The sequence below is a fragment of the Glycine soja genome, chromosome 11 (assembly GCF_004193775.1).
Source record: "Glycine soja cultivar W05 chromosome 11, ASM419377v2, whole genome shotgun sequence".
In the NCBI taxonomy this organism is placed as follows: Eukaryota; Viridiplantae; Streptophyta; class Magnoliopsida; order Fabales; family Fabaceae; genus Glycine; species Glycine soja.
The window spans coordinates 47864312-47884962 of NC_041012.1; the positions used below are offsets into that span (position 1 = coordinate 47864312).

The 20651-nt window shown below is 29.4% G+C and overlaps 2 protein-coding genes across 2 annotated transcripts; both read right to left on the reverse strand.

Annotated features, from left to right (window-relative positions):
• Positions 1-1904: 1904 nt before the first annotated feature.
• Positions 1905-4409, reverse strand: LOC114375905. The gene is made up of 3 exons (XM_028333766.1): positions 3611-4409; positions 2561-3088; positions 1905-2454 (listed from the first exon to the last, which is right to left on the reverse strand). The coding sequence occupies exons 1-3, from the start codon at positions 4370-4372 to the stop codon at positions 2347-2349; spliced, it is 1398 nt and encodes a 465-aa protein (XP_028189567.1). The 5' UTR covers positions 4373-4409; the 3' UTR covers positions 1905-2346.
• An 8667-nt stretch (positions 4410-13076) lies between these two features.
• On the reverse strand, positions 13077-17098 carry LOC114375818 (zinc finger protein CONSTANS-LIKE 12-like). Its single transcript, XM_028333681.1, has 5 exons — positions 16461-17098; positions 15656-15871; positions 15217-15554; positions 14079-14618; positions 13077-13628 (listed from the first exon to the last, which is right to left on the reverse strand). The coding sequence occupies exons 1-4, from the start codon at positions 17043-17045 to the stop codon at positions 14492-14494; spliced, it is 1266 nt and encodes a 421-aa protein (XP_028189482.1). The 5' UTR covers positions 17046-17098; the 3' UTR covers positions 13077-13628; positions 14079-14491.
• Between the last annotated feature and the right edge of the window lie 3553 nt (positions 17099-20651).

Genomic DNA, 20651 nt, shown 5'->3' on the forward strand with positions numbered 1-20651 from the left:
TTTTTAATAATTAAAGGGGCCAAAAGCTCCTTTATGGAGTAATTCTAGTGTGGTAGGCTGGTAGCAATTATTTCCAATATAATGTCACGCATGCGTAGATAAGAGGGAAGATAGTGGAAGTGGAACGAAAGCTGAACTTTCACAAATTACTTGCAAGTTGGAAATGCCAGCTTTGCATCAAATGGGAATGGGATGCAAACGTCACATACAGAAAAAATATGGTTGGTTGCTGATCTTGCAATCCTTCTTCTGCGTTGATCTCTAAGCAATGCAAGTGTTCGAATGATGACTGTATAATTGTTATGATGGGAATGCACATATATAAATTCGCGTATGCATTACTAAAAAATTTACTATTGCTGTTTATTATTATTATTATTATTTTAAAATAATATTTTAATAAATGTAAGATATCATTCATTATATTTATTTGTTACTAAGATAATAGAAAGATTGAGCTTTAAATTTTAATGCTAAACTTGTGTGTAATAATAATAATAAGTAATGCAGTAAAAACAATATGTAATTAAAAATATTAAACATAGTTAACTATAAAATTTATTTGACAAAATAATATACATTATTATTTATTAATTAATCGTCGTCCCTGTCATCCCTTATTCATCTTCTACTAAATTCGATACTAGGATAAGTGGATATCACTTTCTTCTTTGTTAATCGTCAATGACTACTATAGGCGTAAGTGCGGATTGGGCTAACTAATTTGTGCAAAGACAACGTATTTTATTAGTAATATTATCCTATCATGTTTTTTATTTACAAAACTCAAGTTTCAATTGATTCATGTTATTTTTTATAAGATTTAATGTATAATTTTTTTATTAATTATTTTTAGATTAAGAATATTTTTCATTAAAAGAAGACAAAAATGGTATTAACAAATCATTAGAAAAGAAAAATATTAATAAAAATAATAGTTTTAAAAAAATTATAAATTTAAGATAAATTTATTATTATATATCAATTAAATTAATCATTTTCCTTGAATGTGATGAACTAAATAATTAAATTTTATATATAAAAATGGAGAAAGTATATTGAAATGCATTAGATGAAAAGGAGAGTATATGTCATCATTTTATGGTAAAATTGATTATTTTTTTATATATAAATTAAATTATTAAATTAAGAAATATAAAATATTATAGTTTAACTTTTTGCTATTTTTTAACAACACGTGATTTTTTTCTCTTTTTTTAGTTGTTATTTTTTCTTGATTTTTTTATGTTTTATCTGCTAATATAAAAAATTATTTCTACTTAAAATTAAAATTAAATATTATATTAACATTGAAATTATTCATTTTATTAATCAAATATTATCATAATTTGATCTCTTTGAAAAGAAATTAATCATTATATATTTGCAAAGCTTTAGACAAAGATAAATGTTTAAATTTAATTAATTGAACTTGATCCGGCCTGACTTTGTTTAATTTGTATTTGACAATAAAATACTCAATCCAACTCAACCTATAAAATTTTGATATGGGTTGAATAATAAATTTAATCAAACTCAATCCAATTTCAACTTATAAATACCCTTATTAATTTTCCCCTCAATTCCAACTTATAAATACCCTTACTAATTTCCCCCTCAAGAAACTTGGTTGGGAACTTTTAGTAAGTCTCTCTTGCAACTATTTTTTTCTAACCCCCAGATTTGCATATTTAAGTTAGTTATTTTTTATCTTTCTTTTTTTATCAGTTATTTCTTGTCTTTATTTGGGCCCTTGGCCATTATATTAGCAAAATGAAAAATCAAACAATTGTTCATTTTATAGTTTAGTAGTCTATTCCAAACTATTTAAAACTAATTAAAAACCTTTATTCAATTTCTCAATCTCCAATTTCAAAAATTGCAATATCACTTTTTTGCGTGTATACAAAGAATTCAAATTTATTATAACTCATGAAAGAGTATTTAAACACAAACATTACATAGAAAATGTTTTTTCTCCAAGCATTGTTGTTGCAAAAAAAAAAAAAAAACTAAAATATTCTAATATCTTGCAAGAAATTGTGCAGTTGACCACATCGTTCATTAAAACGATTAATTGCTCCAAGCATTACAAAATTCTCTAATTTCTTACAAGAGATTGTGCAGTTGACCAACATCATGCATTAAAACCATAATGCGCTTCCTTGGAGTAACTAGCTAGCTAGGCGTTTCACGTGATATGCTATAATATTGATGTATCTAGAACACAGAATCATAAATCGCACCAACTGAGCTGAAAGCTGCATTGTTGGTGTTGAAGCAATAGATAGGGGTGAACTTAAAAAATATATTACATTAAAAATGGTTTAATACATACTTGTTCTGTCAGAGCATGTAAATCAGTTCTTCATATTTGCACTCTCTGATTGCAATTTCCATCAAGTCACCAGCATTATTAGAGGGCAACACATCACAACAGTGCCTTCTTGTTGTCTGCAATTAATACAAAAGAATATTTTATAAATTATTATTTATAAAGCCATCCTCCTAAAATAGCTCATATATGAAGAATACTAGTGTCCAATATAATCTACATTACCTGTTTGTTGTCAAGGTATAACTTATTTGAAACCACTTTGATCACTTCCAATTTCTTCATTGGTTCCTTGTATGAGCAATTTTGAAAATGTTTCCTGTAACTGCTTGTTATGCCATCTTTGCCAGAAAACACTTTATCTAAATAGAAAATCGTTGGCCTTTCACATGGGTCAGGGTGAAGTTCTCTTATATTGAAATTATATATTCCTTTCAAAACATCTCCCCACAACCATTGCTGGAATGTTTTTTGCACTCTCAAAACATCTGGCAAAAGCATATTGTTCTGGAATACTTGAACAGCATAACCCCATGACACTGAAATTGTCCATGACAAACTTCTTTCATAACAAACTGTTTGTTGTAGCATCCTCTCGGAATCAACATTAACCGCTTCAAATAAATGTTGCAGAGATTGTGTAGTTGTCATGTTAGGAAAGATAGGATCAGTGAATTCTGGGTGATGTAGGGACACCAAGGGAGTTAATGGATGTGCAGCCAATAGGCCAAAGATATTTCCCCGTAAATCAACCTAATCCAATTTCATAATCACACAAAAAAGAGGACTAATTAGAAGCATAAAGAAGCGAAAAAAAATCACCAACAATTTTTAGCATTTCAAATTAGAGTTTAATATTCATAATTCATAATATAAAAGATTTTTACCCTAGCTATCAACTATAAGTGTAAACCAATTAAAAATTATGTGATAAATTCTACTTTTAAAATAGTTATTATAAAAATTAATAGACTGAACTTATATGAGAGATAAATATTTTTTTTTAGTTTTGAGTAAGAGACTATAAGAGTCTCTCAATCCATTAGATAAAAATTAATTTCACTTTCAATGGGTTATATCAAATTGTTAAGAAAAAAATTGTATATAGATTTTATTATTAAATAAATTATTTTTTTATATATAAATATAATGAGATCTTATATTATTATTTAAATTTTATAGGTTATTTGAGAGATAACATGAGATTGAATGAAAATATAAATATAAAAAAATAGTGCAATATTTCAATTAAATTGGTCAAAGTAATATTGTTACCTGGTGAAAACCTGGTTCGTGTGTTAATCCCACACCTAGTTCTGTTATGCAAGAGTACACCCTAGAATCACTTCCATACAGATGAGGATACCTTTGTATACACGAATCAAGAACCTTGGCTAGGACATGTGCTAGAGAGGAACTGATAGCAAAACCACCTCCACCAAAAGCCATTCCAAAGCCAAAAACCTGGGCGCCATCGTAAATCTCTGAGCTGGACCCAACATAGTACCAAAGCCTATGATCATATTTGGAAAGAGTTTTGACCAAATTCTGAGGGAAGAAAATGGTGTCATCATCCCCAAACACATACCATCTAACACCAGAATGGTTCAATAATGCCACAGTCTCCTTCACAACACGTGCCACACGGATTGCTGACCGTTGACCATTCTTGTAAGTGTAGGGAAACTGTGAAGTGTCTTCAGAGACACAAAGAGGTGGAAGAGAACCATCATTGTTGTTGTTGGCATTTTCTGCATGTGGAAGTGTATCTACGAAAACACACCCTCTCATTGTATTATAGGGTTTTCTGTTCCACCAGAGTTTTGTGTATACCTTCCTCCTATTCCATGCAGTCCCAGTGGAGGCAATTCCAAACACAAGATGGTCAACAGTGGTAGTAGGATCAGACTCAGACACGCGTAGTAGTGATTGTAGTGAAGAACTCATGTCTACTACTAACTTTGTTTTGGCTAGGAGTAGCATCGATACACACAGAGAAATGGCAAAAAATGAAGAGGAGAATACAAAGAATTTCATTAGAGCTTTTTGGTTTTTGATAGGTTTGTGAAATGACTCCATGGTTAACGAGGGAGCGAGTTGAAACTTGTGCAGATTGCAGATTATATATTATACTTACAAGCGAGAAGCCGAGAACCATTTTTCTAATGAGTTTGGCCTTTTTAGTTATTCATTTAATTCTTTTTTACCCGACTAATTAATTGTGATTCTTTGGAAAAAAAAATCAACTACATCTCTCATTTATTTGTTTTTTTACGTAATCTTTTACATTTGTTTATTCTCTCAACTTTCTATAAAAAAGATTACCTCTCACATTTCTATATTTTACAAAATTGCATAATAAATCTTATAAATACAAAACATTAATTATACTGTTTTTAAATTTTTGTTTCAAAATCTTAAATTTCAAACAAAATGGGATGAAATTATATTAGGCATCTCCACTTTGACAGTTTGACTAGTTTTCCTTCCCTTGTTTTTCTGTTGATAAACAAAAATGTTTTAATTGCATATTTTATTATCTGACTATCTTATCATTCAAGTTTTGCAAATACCATCAAAATTTTCAATTTTTATACATTTTATTACCCAATCCAATTTTTTTCCGTGCATCATGTTTGCATCATGTTGGTAATAAACATCGTTGTTTTGCAAAAATCTGTAGCAAAACATGTTTTTTTTTTTTTTACTTTTTTTATTGATACATAACATTTGTAAAACGTAAAACGTGCAGAGAAAAAAAACTTAGATAATAAAATATGAAAAATGATGATAATAATTGAGTGATAAAATATGTGATTAGTTTAAATAAATGGGATGAAATTCAGGGACTTGATGCATTTTGAGGACAGATTTGGGTTATACTTTGGGTCATTTTAATCTAATCTAATATCTTATAATTTTAAAAAGAATATATAATTATTTTAAAGTTATGATACAACTGTTTAAGAGAATATATTTTTTTAAAATAATATATAATTATATAAACTTAAAAAAATAATTTTAAAATAAACACTTTTAAAAGTATATATTTTTTAAAAGCATATAAGATTTGTTTCTTAAAATAAATAAATAAAATTATTTATTTTAAATAAAAATAACTTAAACAAACACATCAGAAAAAAAATATGTTTAAAATCACCTTTTTAAAAAAAATAAACTTAAACAAGTTGACCCAATTTCTTAGCTTAATAATTAAAATTTGTCTAATATGATACTATATTTATATTTGTATTAATTTACCTTTATATATATATATATATATATATATATATATATATATATATTGTAAAATATACTTTAATTATAGTTGTGTACTTCCTTATTTCTATTATTTAATTTACCATTTGAGACCTCTGCATGTCAAAGAAATTGGCCATTAAATTTCCATCTGATGGTTATTGAAAATAGAAATATAAAAAAAATTATATTTAATTACAAAAGGATGGTATTCGACTAAGGAGGCTGTAATTAAGCTGCGAAGGATCGATCCAAACTAATGTATCCCTCTTGACAAGAGGTTAAATAATATTTAATGTCCATTAAATATTTTTCTTTATTTTATTTTGTCAATGCTCACCTTCCTATAAATCTTTCTGAAAATCATAGATTGATTACATCTACGGTTTCTAATCCAATGGGTAGGAGCTACTTTGGCAGGCAATGGTCTCAATTTCACGCAGAGGGTGCATCCATTGAATCATGCAGAGGGAAAAACCAAGGGTTAATTTTATTGGGTGCATTCAGCGTTACGATATATAGCTAGTGTCGACGTACGCCCCCAACTCTACTAATTAATGTCTCTTTCACATGCATCGCCATTTTCCGTTGAGAAGAGAAAGACGACACATACATGTATCATGTATGTATATAGCTATGGAAACTTTCATACGTTGCTTTGTAATTTGTAAATGGAAATGGAATGCAAACATCACACACACAAAAATATTGTTGGGTTGCTGATCCTGCAATCCTTCTGCTACGTTGATGTCTAAGCAAGTATCTGATTACTGATCTATACAAGTGTTATGATGGGAATGCACGTATATAAATAAATTCGCATGTGAAACTCTTTTTTTTTTTTATCAATACATATGAAACTTTAATTAAATGTATAAAAGACCCGAGATACTTATATAATTCTGAAAATTAATTTATAGAAATATTAACATTTTACATATTTTCAAAAAATTTATTTCAAAATATCGAATCATGCCACGTATATCAGAGTATTATTTGAAGAAAAATTCAACAAAAAAGCAGGGTGGTGTATTAAAAAAAAAGGGTACAAAAAGAAGCCACAGATTTTACGGTAAATAGAAAGGACATGGAATCCGGTCCACAAGCTTGCTGTGGAGAGATGAGCCTGTTAAATACTACAAGTTAGTTTAAATTTGGGTCTAATCAAACAAAACAATCCATTTAGGCTGTTGCCAGCACACCCAGCATAATTGTTACTTAAATTAATTTAAAATTAATGACTCATAGAATAATTAAATTTGTGATTTTGATGTTATTAACAGAATGTTATAACTAACTGAACTAATAAGTTAATTATATTATAAAATAATTAATGTCGTTATATAACATTAAAATTTTTAGTATATATTTAATGCACACGTAAATTTAGATAATAAATTTTGTGATAATTAATTTTGATCTAATAATTATTTTTTTATATATATAAAATGTAAATAAAAATCATAGATTTATTAACATAAATCTATTAATGTATTTTTTGACCTTATTATAATTAATTTTGATCTAATAATGTATTTTTTACATATATAAATTTTAAATAAAAATGATAGGTTTCATAAAAATTTGTAAACAAATTAATTATTAAATCAAAATTAATTGTTACAAAATTTATTATCTAAATTTACATGCGTATTAAAGATATGTTAAAATTTTAGTATTAATTATTTTATAACATAATTAACTTATTAATCTAATTAATTAGAATGTCATGTTAATAACATAAAAGTCACAAATTTAATGAATCATTGGGTGCACGAACAACCATCCATTTAATAGTGAGCTTAAGGGACCTATGTGATTGGGTCAAGTCAGTTCGTGCATACATGACCTGATAACTAGCCTCGTTCAAATAAGTTAGACCATCAAATTTATTGAAATAAATTAAGAACTTATAAAATCATAAATCATTTTTTATAAAAGAAAATAAGTTATATACTAATAATATAAAATAATTTTATATTAATATTTAATCACAAATCATAATATATATATATATATATATGAATTTTTTTAATTTTTATAATAATTATCTTAAAGATTATAGACATTAATTTCTAATTGTTAGACTATATAAAAAAAATTATATTCTTAATATATAAATATTAAACTCTTTTTATAACTCGAATTCCTCCAAACAGCCAATGACATGTCAGATTATTACTTTGGAAGAGCTGTGCACGGCTTCAATTTTTTGCTGGAAGTTTGCTTCTCTTTTCTCTTCCTTTTTCATGTATGTCTCCCAGATAAATAGGAAAAATAATATGATAGATCGTTTATAAAATATTTTGAAATTAAATAAACAATCAGTTTAATGAATAATATATGAAAGATAATAATTGAAAAAATAACTTAGAGATATGCACGTGTAAGTCGTGAGTTTTTTATGTTTACTTTATTACTTATAATTAAACAAATACTTAAATGTACTTTTTTCTATAATTTACTTGCCGTTTTTATTTTAGTTCTTATAAAAAAAATTATGGAATTCATTATTATTTTGTCATTATATTTTTACCGTTAAAATTTTCTAACAATGACTAATGTGACTAACAATTACTAATGTGAACAAGTATTATATCATCAAATGATAACATAAACAAGTGTCACATAAGCTAAACATGTCATGTCACATGCTAATTAAGTTAATAGGGACTAAAAAATAGTTACAAGAACTAAAAAAATATAGGACTAAGAACAAAAACAATTATACAATTTATTGGGAAGGACAAAAAGAATATAATTTATAGGGACTAGTGCATTTACATGGATGAAAATTATTTAAGTTTTACATTAAGTCTTGGTCTAAGGTGTTCAAAAGTTTTATTAGCTTAAAAATTTACTTATGTGACTTGTCTTATTTAAATGTCTAATCTTTGGCTTTAGTAGACTATTTGATAAATTAAGTTAGAGATTAAAAATATCAAGTCAAGCCTAAATTATAGCATAAGATATATACTAGATAATTTTTTTGCCTTAAATATTTTAAATAAGTTAGACTTATTTAAGCCAAGTGTGACAAAGATAATATGATTTTGGTGCATGAGATTATGGATAATAGTCATAGCTAATGGTGTGATAAGGGTTTAAGGATTATATCATAAATTAGCTCTATGGTGAGAATTTGGAGAAACAACAAATCATGGAATCATCATCATAAATCCTTTAAATATGGCAAGTCATATAAGTAGGCTTTTAGTCAACGCCAAACCTTCAAAACAATTTATTCTTATTGCTACAATTGTGACTTAACATTATAGTTCTATAAACCTTGTCTTGGTTGTGTTCAAATAGAAGAAATTAGACCTTGAAACAAAATAAACCATGCCTTCAAAAGCAGCATATAGCAAAAAAAAAAAAAAAAACAAACAAACCAAACTAAACTAAACTAAACTTTTGTAATTTTAAAAATATGCTATTACATATTAAAATAATTTATTTTATATTAATATTTAATTTTTTTCATCTTACTAATATGTCACTATTTTTCTTTTAGTTCATGTAAATGATTTTTTATTTTTTTAATTCTTATAATTTTTTTTTGGTTCTTAGTCTTGCGAACATGACATTTTTCACTTACATAACATATATTAACATCATCATTTCCTGACGACCTGATACTTATTAACGTCAGTATGCGTTAGCCACCTCGGCCTTATTAGTAATTTTTAACGGCAATGAGCCAATGACCAATAAAAAAACAATTTTGAGACTTATAAAAAAAGAACTAAATAAAAAAGAGTAAATTATAATAATAAAAAAATTACATTTAAACCTTAAAAATATATCAGATTTTATGATTTTATAATTTGATACCAAAAATTTAAGTGGTTCTCTTTTAATACTTCATAGTGTCTTTAAAGACACTTGTATCAAGAATCTAAATCATTTGAAATTTGAGAATCATTGATTAAAATTTAGAAGTATACGTTCATTTTTCAACTTCAAAGCCATTGAATTCGTTTCCCCACGGCACACGCAATAAAACTGAGAGATGTGTTCAAAATAGCCAGATTTAAAGCATTGTTTGAAACTTTGAACCCAGAAATTGTGCGACACATATGCAATTATAAGAAGGTGCACGACATTCATTCCCCTAAATTTGTCCTTTTTAAAGATTTTTTCAGTGAGACAAAAATTAGGCTGGAAAGCCTAACTTTAAGCATTGAGTCACATTTATAAAAAGTCCTCATCAAAATAAAAACTCTAGTACGATTCTAATTCTAATTCTGAGAGTTACAAGCTATAATCATTTGACTCAGCCACCTTGAACAAAAGTTAAGTGGAGAATATTACTTAAAAAAATTAAAAAATCTAAAAAATAATGATTCTTTCTGACACAATTTAACTCACCTGAGGTCACAAGTCACTTACCACTTAGGCTAATGATTCTAGCTGAATATTTTATTTTCTTTTAAGAAAATTACGCTCATATTTTAATGAATTATTATTATTATTATTATTATTATTATTATTATTATTATATATAACTTACATGCATATAATATAATCCTTCTTCCCTTCTTTAATTCGAAACTATATTATATAAATAGTTTTATTTCGGAGACATATATAACAAATCCATAATCACTTCACATAAAATTTCCTTATATTGATCCAACTCCAAAGATAAAAGATAATCTTTACACATCCCATAATAAGCATGTTAATTATTAAACACAATTTCATACAAAACCAACACGCAGCTCCTTTATGCTTGAGCTTTGATTCACCAGAAATATGTAAATTTCCCTTTAAACGTTTTTGGTAACCAGTTAATGCATTCCTTTATCTTTATGTCGCCTGTTTCTTTATGCTAAGACCTTACAATTATTGCATTCGGTGGCTATTTTCTGTCCCTCCAAAAAAAATTCCTTCTCTTTCAAAAACGTATGCAAATCATAAGCAACTCTTTCTACCAATAATTTGAATTTGATTGCTTGATATATAATCTTATTGGCTCTTTAGTTGTTGTCTGGTTGTGTCCAATTGAACGGTTGGAATTAATAGCAAAACTATTCCTATGTCACCAAAACCCAATCATCTTCCATTCTTCTTTGTCCATCAACTTTAGGCATGTTTCTTTGGAATCACCAACTCATATTCGTGACTAGTGATGAATGGGCCATTTGGTGCTCCTCATGTTTCAACCATACATGTGGACTAATATGTCAACCTCAAGAACAATATGTGGACAAGGACGTGTTTTGTTCTCGTGCCTTGCAAAATTACACTTAATTAGTAGTTTTTGGGTCCAACCGTACTAGACAAAAGAAAATGTCACGAAAACCACAACTTCCCAACCAATACCAATGACAACGAGTCAATCAGCTTCCATTCAAGTGGCCTTAGGTGCAACCAAATGGGCTTTGGTGTGGGTCACAAATTTAAAGGTACTAATTCTAGACCATACAATCATCCTTGCTTCTTAATTAGCACCTCAATTGCCTTGCTAACCACACAACAACAAAAACTATGGCTCATAACAACCCTTGAAGTATCTAATGAAGCTTAAAGCTTAATCATTCATTCGCCTATTTTTCTTAATTTTTTCTCCCTCCCTTTTGTCAAAACAAGTGGAATCACAAATTTCTTTCTCCATCTTTAATGACCAAATTGACCTTTAGGCAAGATTGGTAAAAGACAAATGGACTAAAATACAGACACGTGTGATTACGTGAAGAAGTGGCACCCCATGTCCTTGTCTAGTAGAACTCGTCCATAGAATGATCACTTTGTTATAAAAAGGCTTTATATTCTTATATTCATCTACACCAAGCTACACCATTTGTTCAAGAAACTACCAAGTAGCAAGCTTGATTATTATTATTATTATTATCATTATCGCATTGAGCTTCTAAAAATGTGCAAAGGTGCAGAAGGAGAAAAGCAACATGGTTTCTGCAGCAGCTATCTACATAAAGAATGTGCAACCAGAAGTGCTACATGTTGTGAGCTATGTGGGTTACAGGCTTCATTGTATTGTCAAGCTGATGATGCATACTTGTGTAGAAAATGTGATAAAAGGGTTCATGAAGCTAATTTTTTGGCCCTTAGGCACATTAGGTGCTTTCTGTGCAACACATGTCAAAACCTTACGCGAAGATATCTCATCGGAGCATCAATAGAGGTGGTTCTTCCAGCCAACATTAACTGGACCATTGGAAATCTCCCTAGCAACAGAGGAATCCACAGAAAGTGCTCAAGAATGCATAACAACCTTTCCCTCTTGTTATAACTTCCATCTTTCTTTTTTTCTCCTTAGAATATCTTTTGTAATAGAAAAGGTTAGTGAGTACCATCTCAGGTACATAGGGAAGTGCTAAATGTTTTTAATGTCATGATTTAAAAAAAATGATTGGTAATAGAACCGTGTTCAATAGAAGGAGGGCATTTGCAATGTTTTTTATTTCTTTAATTTCTGGTAGAAGTAGTTAGTTTAATTGAAATTTAACTTCTACGGTTATTTTTATTTTAAGCCAATTCTAAAGCAGGAAAGCGAATTTCTGGCAGAAGTAAGTTATACTATGTTGGCAGATATACAATGATATATCTTACAAGTATATGTCATGGTAGTTCCTGGCATCTCATATTGTAACCTATATCAGTAGCAATTATAATGGCGATACTCACTTTTTGTCTCCATATCTTTTAGATTATTCTACTCCTTCCACTATTATGTTTTAACTGCGTATAAAAAAATCACCCCATTATAAAAAAAATGTGGACAGACAAGCACAACATTCCATGTCTTTCCACTAGTTATTGCTAATATCATTAATTAAGCCGTTGTTAATGTCAAATTATATGTTTAATTAAACTACAAAGAGTAAACTGCTACAGTTGTAAGTATTGTACATGGATGATCAGGTCATAATTTCTCTCGAACATCTTACTGATTTCTTTTCTCTCTTCTTTTTTCTTCTCTTCCTTTTTCTTTTTTTTTTTTGCCTAACTAACCAGATTCTTGCAATGATTCCACCATGTAAGAGTACAAACTATGATGGAATAAATACTTGCAGACAAGTTGCATAGAATATTTGATTATCTTTAATGCAGAGAAATTCAAAAGTATTTTTTATACTATGACAACTAAACGTGATTCAAAATATTGTCATATTGAATCTTTAGCGGACACCTTACTTCCCCCGTCACAAAAAACAACAAAGTATTTTCTCATCTCAAATCCATTAGATTCTATTCCTTTTCAGAAGAAGCCTTTAGTAATTCAACAACAAACTTAAAGCAATATTTTTCTCTGTTTCAGTATTTGAAGATCAAAGTCGAATATCACAGGTGTTCATTGTCAATATGCTGAATTGATAATACATGACTCGTCATATGGACCTAAATTTCACCCTATCGTATACTTTAATTCTTAAAGAACTCGGAACAGTAAAGACTGCAGTTTCTTTCTTATCAACATTCTACAGAAATTTAATGAATAATAACAGATTTGGGCAAATTACAAAACAATAAAACAGTCATTAATATCTCCTATTTCATAGGAGAAACAAACGTCCCTTGAAATCAGGAAAGTTTGTACAATTATTGAAGAAATAGGTGCCATCCTCAAAGCAAATATAGAGGAATACAACAAATGAAATAGTTGAGGCAATGTCAAAGATGCCAATAGTTGCGGCAGGTAAAACTGGCTTCCAGCAAGTCAAGAACAATAGTATCTCAATCAACAGTCGATCGTGCTCACTAATCTGATGAAAATGGAATAAATGAAGAGGTTCCAAAATATGGTGTTGCTGTCCTTGAACAATGGCTTAAGATGACAGAATAAGGTCGTGTGAAGGATCCCCATGAGGACGGAAGGACCAAACTGAAAGCAGAAAGTGTGAGGTTGGCTATTGTTGCTTGCCAAACACCAGTTTCTCTTTTATTCATTACACTAGGCAGTGTTTATTTATATAGAACACATAGGCTCCGAGACTCACAATATCACATTTGAAATTCAGGATGGATCACTCTGCACATCTCCTCTAAATGCAAGGAGGAATATCCAGGCCTGCAAATAATTAAATGATAAAATCGAAAACATCAACAATGAATACAAATGATGATTTTAAAAGCATTACCTTAAAATTAAGAATAAAAGAGAAGAAAAATATGTGCTATCTTTAACGCTAACTATTATGCAATAAAAAGTCTAATCTTATTTGCCAGAAGGCAGAAGAAAAAGGTAAACAAATTAGAAATTATAGGCATATAGCAGGAAATGGTAAACAAATTAAAAACTGTAGGCATATAGTAGGAAATGGTAAACAACTTAGAAACTATCTTTAACGCTAACTATTATGCAATAAAAAGTCTAAACTTTAACCCAATTTTTTTTATAGCCATTTGATATTATTCTTAAGTAGCGGAGGAATGGCAGACTACAGAAAAGGGTTTTCAGTTCAATCCTTTAGCAACTTAAATAATAATTGTTTAATGTATGAAGTTGTATTTATCTTACCCTCTGTTTTTGTCTGAATTGACAATGACTGTGATGCTGTTTGAAATCTGTTCAAATGTTCTGCTCCTCTATGTCCCATGCCTGTTACCTCTCACACTTCCTATGTATAATTAAACGCATTATCTTGGCATACATCCAATCCCTTCCTCTGCAATTCCCAATTGCAACACCTTCATATCTTTGTTATCCTCTAAATATGTTAAAATCTCTAATAGATCTGTATCAATCACCTAAGCAGTCAAGTTTTGAATAAATATCTAGCTGCATTATAACTCTCCCACTTTCACAAGATAAACAAAACGTCTGTTGATGAAGAATTGGCAACAAAGCAATGTACTCACAAGGTCCAGGGACCACCTTACCAGTCAGAAGAATATCTTTCATGGAAAAGATAGTTATTGTAGATAATATGCTTAGATGTCCCTTGTCCCAAGAGGGTCATAATCATATGCTTCACCTGCTTTAACAAATCTACCTTTCACACGTTTTCTTGTATCGGCCCTTGCTTTGCGAGAAGCATATCTTATTTGCTTACCAAAGCTGCACATAAGAAATCAGCAAAACCTATTGAGAATCTCCACCACAAAAGAAAGGCACTCTAAAATGTTATAACAAGGGTGAAATGCATTAGATCTGAACAACTGATAAGATGATCTTTCAAATAGTGGACCATAATGAAGCATGAGAAAATATTCTGGTAAGGTTACATAATATAGGACATGTTCTCCCTACTTAGTTCAGAATATGACTTCATAACTATTGCATCTCTCCAGTATCCAGTTGATCCTCTAAAATTTTGAAATAATTCATGTTCTCCCTTAAATTTTCTATAAATAGTTGTTTATCCTTGAACGTGATTTAGATGCCAAATATGTGTTAGCACATAAATTCACTTATTAGCATTAAAAAAACAAATAAAAAAATAAACTTCAATGTGCAGTTGCAATTAATGCAGCAGAAAAAATATATAGCAAAATGGCTCTCGACTAGCACTTTGAGTGACTTAAACAGCTAAACCTCTGTTAGTGTGTGCATGTCAACTTGAATGGTCATATTTGTCACAAAATTTAAACAAATTAAAAAGAACAGTCTCCATTTCATTTTACCAGAATATACAGAGAGAATTAAAGGTACATACGTTCGAGTTTTCTTTTTCTCATTGTATCTCATTTTAGCTTTATCCCTTGCTTGTGGGCATGTACCCTCCAAATTTGATTCCCAGGGGGATTCACCCACTCGCGATAACCCGCAGTCTTGATATTCAGTAGAATTATTTTCACCAACAATGTTGGGAAATTGAAGTGGCATGTTTGAATGAACTTGACCCTGAGGAAATCCCAGACTGATGTTTTTAGTGCAGCTAGGATTCATAAGTGCACAATTGGTATTGCTGTTGATAACCTGCATCACACTAGCTGACCCACCAGCCCTCGATGATTGAAAAGCCACACAATCTTGTTGGATAGATGATGATGCCTAAAACAATCACATGAGTGACAATTAGTTTTGTACATCACTAGTAAACCTTATACCATAAAGTTAGAGACGAGAATAATAAAATGAGTTTCGAGGATAACCTCCATGGCACTCTCAATAAGTGAACTAGATTCTGTAACTGCTATGTTTTTATCCATCAATAAACAGTCCATTCCTCCATCTTCAAGGTGGTATCTTGTGGCAACTTGTGAACAGTAAAATATTTCATCAGCAATTTCAAAGTTTAATTGAACGTTATCCACATTGAAACCTTCACAAAGTTCATTCCCATCATGAATTCCTAGATTAGGACATTCCTGCAGCTAATTTGAATTAAAGTCAAAATTCAGGGAAAAAAAACTTGGATCAGCTTTGGTTAAGAAGGACAACAGAGAATTGCTGGGAATATGAAAACAGCTTACTACTTCTCATAATGCAAATTCTAACCACTTATGTCAATATTATAGTTCTTCTCTCCCTGTGAAATATTAAATTTCAAAATATTTGTTTTAGTGAAGGGTCACTTAAAGAAACTAAGAAGACGAAAAAAGAAGAAGAAGAAGAATCCCTTATATATTTGTTTTTATTTCTAAGTATCTTCAGTTCTTCACAAAATGGAAAGGAAGAGAGCATTAGTGGAATGATAATATTTTGAATACTTTAGCAGAAGATAATTTAGTCAAGTACAATTATACCTCTTATAATTGATGCAGTTTAAGAGCTATCTTAATCTTAGTCTTGAGCATGGGCTGACTTTAAATGATAGATATTTTTAAATGGAGGGAGAAATGAAACACTAATTATATGCCAAGCAATGGTGCATTACATTTATAAAAAGTTAAAAACATACCATGCATGTATATTGCTAACAATTAACCAAGATGAAAAAACAGTAGAAGGCAATACCTTTGGCTGGTTTGAGTCTTGAGGAAAGAAAAATGCTTCGTCTTTGCAGTACGGTGTGTAATTTGGATTTGATGGAATGATTTGAGACTGATCCATCCGAGGTTGATATCTGACACAAGATTCAATTTCATCCAACTTGTCACTCACCAAACCAAAATAACCACCATTATGATCAGTTTGCTCCAAACACTGGCTAGTGCAGCTCTCACTTTTTGGCAAAGTACCAACCGATTCCCAACCACCAAGTGAGGAATTAGCATCAAACAAAAAAGACCAGAGCCTAGAAAACTCAGCCAAAGAGGGGCAACCAGTGTAGCAATTCAATGCAAGGCGCCTATGTCCCAATGCAGAACAGTCATTTGGATTCCAGTCACAACCTTGACATAATGACAACTTATGATTCATGCAGCGGATCATTGCCGGCTGGGAATTGCACTTATCGCATAGGAGGGAACGCGAATGCCTGCGAGACAAAGAATTTGCAGAGTGTACACAGCCATCGCAATGCAAGCAGAGACGAGCAGAATCTGACTTACAGTAAACCACAGCTCTCACCACCCGACAAAACTCACATAGAGGATCCATGCTCCTACAGTGTCACTGATGATTATTCATGATAACTCAACTAAACTCTAAAATAACTGTTAGAGGGAACTCAACTTTATTCATTCATTTATTCTAAGCATTCTAAATTCCCATCCTCCCATTTGAACCACATTGCTCCTACCCCTTAGCCATTCCATTTCCAACCAAAGACATCAAATCACCATCATTAATGTAAGAAAACACCCTTTTTAAATTAAATGCAAACAAAAATAATCTAGAACAATTTAGGTGAACATTTTTTAACCCACGTTAGCCTATCCATCATAATTACTACGTAAATTATATCTTACACAATATAACACGCATAATTAAATTAAATTAAAAAAATGTTACCCTTACCAGACAAAGATTGGTGTGCTTCCCTCCTGACCCAGCAGGTACAAAAAAAATTAAGCAAGATCGTTATACCCTGAATCCATGAATGTGAATGAGGGGAAGAAAAGGAGTTGTAGATTCGAAATGGGAGGTAATGTATGTTATGAGATACTAGCAAGTAGCAAGGTTAATAGTAACATTAACACAATGATGTTTATTTATTAGGTTTACTTTGTTAGGTGTCATTGTGACACGAGGCCAAAACCAAAGTCTGAAAATAGATTATTTTTGCTGACGTGGATAGGGCTGTTGAGGAAAAATTCAGCCATTGTTTTGGGTATTAAATATTTCAGCAGTTTTACCCGGGCAGTGCTTCAGCTGTAAAATGAATGCAAATAAAACATCAGCAGTAATATTATTGAGTCGCAATGTTTGCGAGATATATGAGGAAAGAACGAGGAAGCACATTTTGATTTTGTGTGTGATTTAGAAGCACGTGAAGAAGTGTCACATAGACTTCCGATTTAAGTGTTAGATCCCGCTGCATCACACGAATAACAATGATCTATTTAGTGGTTTGATTATCATTGTCTTCAAAATAATTTCTTGAGTCACAGTCATACAGCCAATGGAATTAGTTTCTTGAGCTACTCGGTTAGAAGGAAAAAAAAATATTGATTATGTGGATGAGAAATAAGTGTGAAATTACTCTAATTATCATATCTTTAATATTTTTAGTATAAGTTAATTATTTATATTTTTCTCTCTTTTTTTCTTATTTAAATGTTAATAAATATGAAATATATAATTCATAAGGAAATAACTGATAAATTACTTTTAGTAAATTATAATATTTGAAATATTTTATTTATAACTATAAATTCATGAAAAAATATATTCAATATGTTTAATTTTAAAAAAATACATAATACTTAAAATTTCATTTACAATGAATTTTTTAAGATAAATTATAAATTGATAATAATTTTATTCTTAGATATTCTATAAAGCACCAGATTAATAAATTTTAATAGACTTAATATTTTTTAAGATAATATCTGTTAAATTAAAAATACAATTAACCTTTATATTCCATTTTAATTAATTATATTTAATATGATACTAAATATTTAAAATAATAATTTTATTTATTTATATATATATTTTTTAATTAATACTAAATACAAATAATACAAAATAAAAATTTAAAAATTAGAATTTAATCAAATTTGGGATATAAAATTTAGTTTTAAGTATTTGATATAAAATTTAGCCAAACTTGATCCATGCCGTCCTTGTTATTATCGTTTGATTTACTAATAATTTTTATATGGTTTGATCTATTAATAAGTTTTGAACAAAATTCTTCATCAATTTAATATTTAAAATATCTATTATTAATGGACTATTTTATTTTGTTTTATGTTACCATTCGTGTAAGTCTAATTGACTGGAAACTCAACCAAGAACACCACAAAAGCAGCAAAAACATGGGGAGAATAAGCATAGGTTTAGGAGCTCGTAGCGTCACGTGATGAATGAAAAAAAATTAGAATTCGCTAACGCCAGAAAAAATTGTGACCTAATTATTGATTTGTGTATGGAATTAACTATTTTTAGTTTTTTTTAAGAAATATATATAAGAAAATAACGTTTTTTTATATTTTATTTTCTATAATCTTTCTATCCGAAGACTTAAAATGTAAGAACCAATGCGTTCACCTATAGATTGTGAAATCACCCTTACTTAATACTATCACAGTGCCACTTGTTAATAACATTTGGAGGGGAAAAATTATCATTTGTCTAGTTGTAAGCATAATTATTAAAATTAAATTAAATGGGTTGGAGTATTGGAGTCAAAAATAAGATTTAACCCAATCTTTAAAAATTAATTAAAGATGAAATCTCATCAATCTCTTGTTGTAAAATAAAAAAAAGAACTTCATAATAAATTTTAAAATTTCTCCATGTATCTTCAACATCAAAATTTTATAATCCCAAAAAAAATCAATCCAATGGACGGGTGATCGTGACCATTACCAGCAATTGGCGACCCCAACCGATGATTGGCGACTATAACCGGTAATAAACAAACGCCTGACGAAATAAGAGAGAGTACAAATGTATTGAAAAGAAAAGAAAAAAAAACAATTCAATCCCATTTTTACCAAACACATTTTGAAATTGTATTTTAATAAAACAAACTGAAAATTGACAACTACTCTAAACAAAACCTAAGACAATGAAGATTATTATAATAAGATATAATCACTTCAAAAGATCAACAATATAAAAGATTAAAAATCTCTTTTAGAACTAAAAAAAAAATCACAAATGTATTGATAAGTACAAATGTAGAAAGTATCGTAGGATACATCTACATAAATAATAAAGTAATGTAACATGATTTTAGGTAATTTTTTATGTTTGATTTTGAGTTTATATAAAAAAAAATATATTAAATTTTAGTACTAACTTACTTTTATAGAAAAAAATCCAAATATATGTTATTATTTCAAAATTAATTTTAATCAAAATTAATTTTGTAAAATTAATTTCATTAAAATTTAATTTTACGGATGATTATTCAAACACCCCCGTTTAAGTATTTCTTTGCTTCAATATGTTGGTTTTGTTTTATTTAGGCTGTCACCTCTTGGTGTGCAATCTTTTTTATCTAATTTTTTGTGCTGGTATATCTGTATAAGTGGTTTTTCTTTTGCAGATATTCATAGCCATATGGCAGGTTTACATGTATCTCACATGGAGCTTTAATATACCAATACCGATGCACATATTGGTTTTTTTATCCAATTTCTACGCTTCTTGTCTTTTCATAAAATTAGTGGCTCCATTATGATTCAAAGCATACAATGGTGATCACAATAAATATGCATACCCAAATTCAAATAGATTATATTAGTGCAGGAACGAATTAGTGAATGGTGGAGACGTAAAAATTATTGGAGAAAGAGATCGATGTGTGATAGATAAAGAAGGGTGAGAGATTACAAAATTTTGAGAAAGGATTATAGGAGAGTGGTCACATACGTGCATGAGGTTTTGAATGGTGCTGTATATAATATTAATATTAACTATTAATTAATCATGTGAGCCATAGTGGGGAAATAAAGTCTATGCTCGATCATTGCAAGAATCTGATTGTTCTTAATTGGTCTTTCTCATGCAATTGAGGCAATTCTTCAACTTTAAGTAAGATATGAGAAATTATATTTATAAAAATGTTACGTTAATTGATTTGTTCTA

Excerpts from the sequence above, each read along its gene's own strand:
- LOC114375818 (XM_028333681.1), bottom strand. The coding sequence starts at position 17,045 with ATGGATCCTCTATGTGAGTTTTGTCGGGTGGTGAGAGCTGTGGTTTAC. Across the intron at positions 15,872-16,460 it reads AAGACTCAAACCAGCCAAAG|GAATGTCCTAATCTAGGAAT; the intron begins GTATTGCCTTCT and ends AATTAGCTGCAG. Across the intron at positions 15,555-15,655 it reads TTATTGAGAGTGCCATGGAG|GCATCATCATCTATCCAACA; the intron begins GTTATCCTCGAA and ends TGATTGTTTTAG.
- LOC114375905 (XM_028333766.1), bottom strand. The coding sequence starts at position 4,372 with ATGAAATTCTTTGTATTCTCCTCTTCATTTTTTGCCATTTCTCTGTGT. Across the intron at positions 3,089-3,610 it reads ACGAACCAGGTTTTCACCAG|GTTGATTTACGGGGAAATAT; the intron begins GTAACAATATTA and ends AAATTGGATTAG. Across the intron at positions 2,455-2,560 it reads TATACCTTGACAACAAACAG|ACAACAAGAAGGCACTGTTG; the intron begins GTAATGTAGATT and ends TATTAATTGCAG.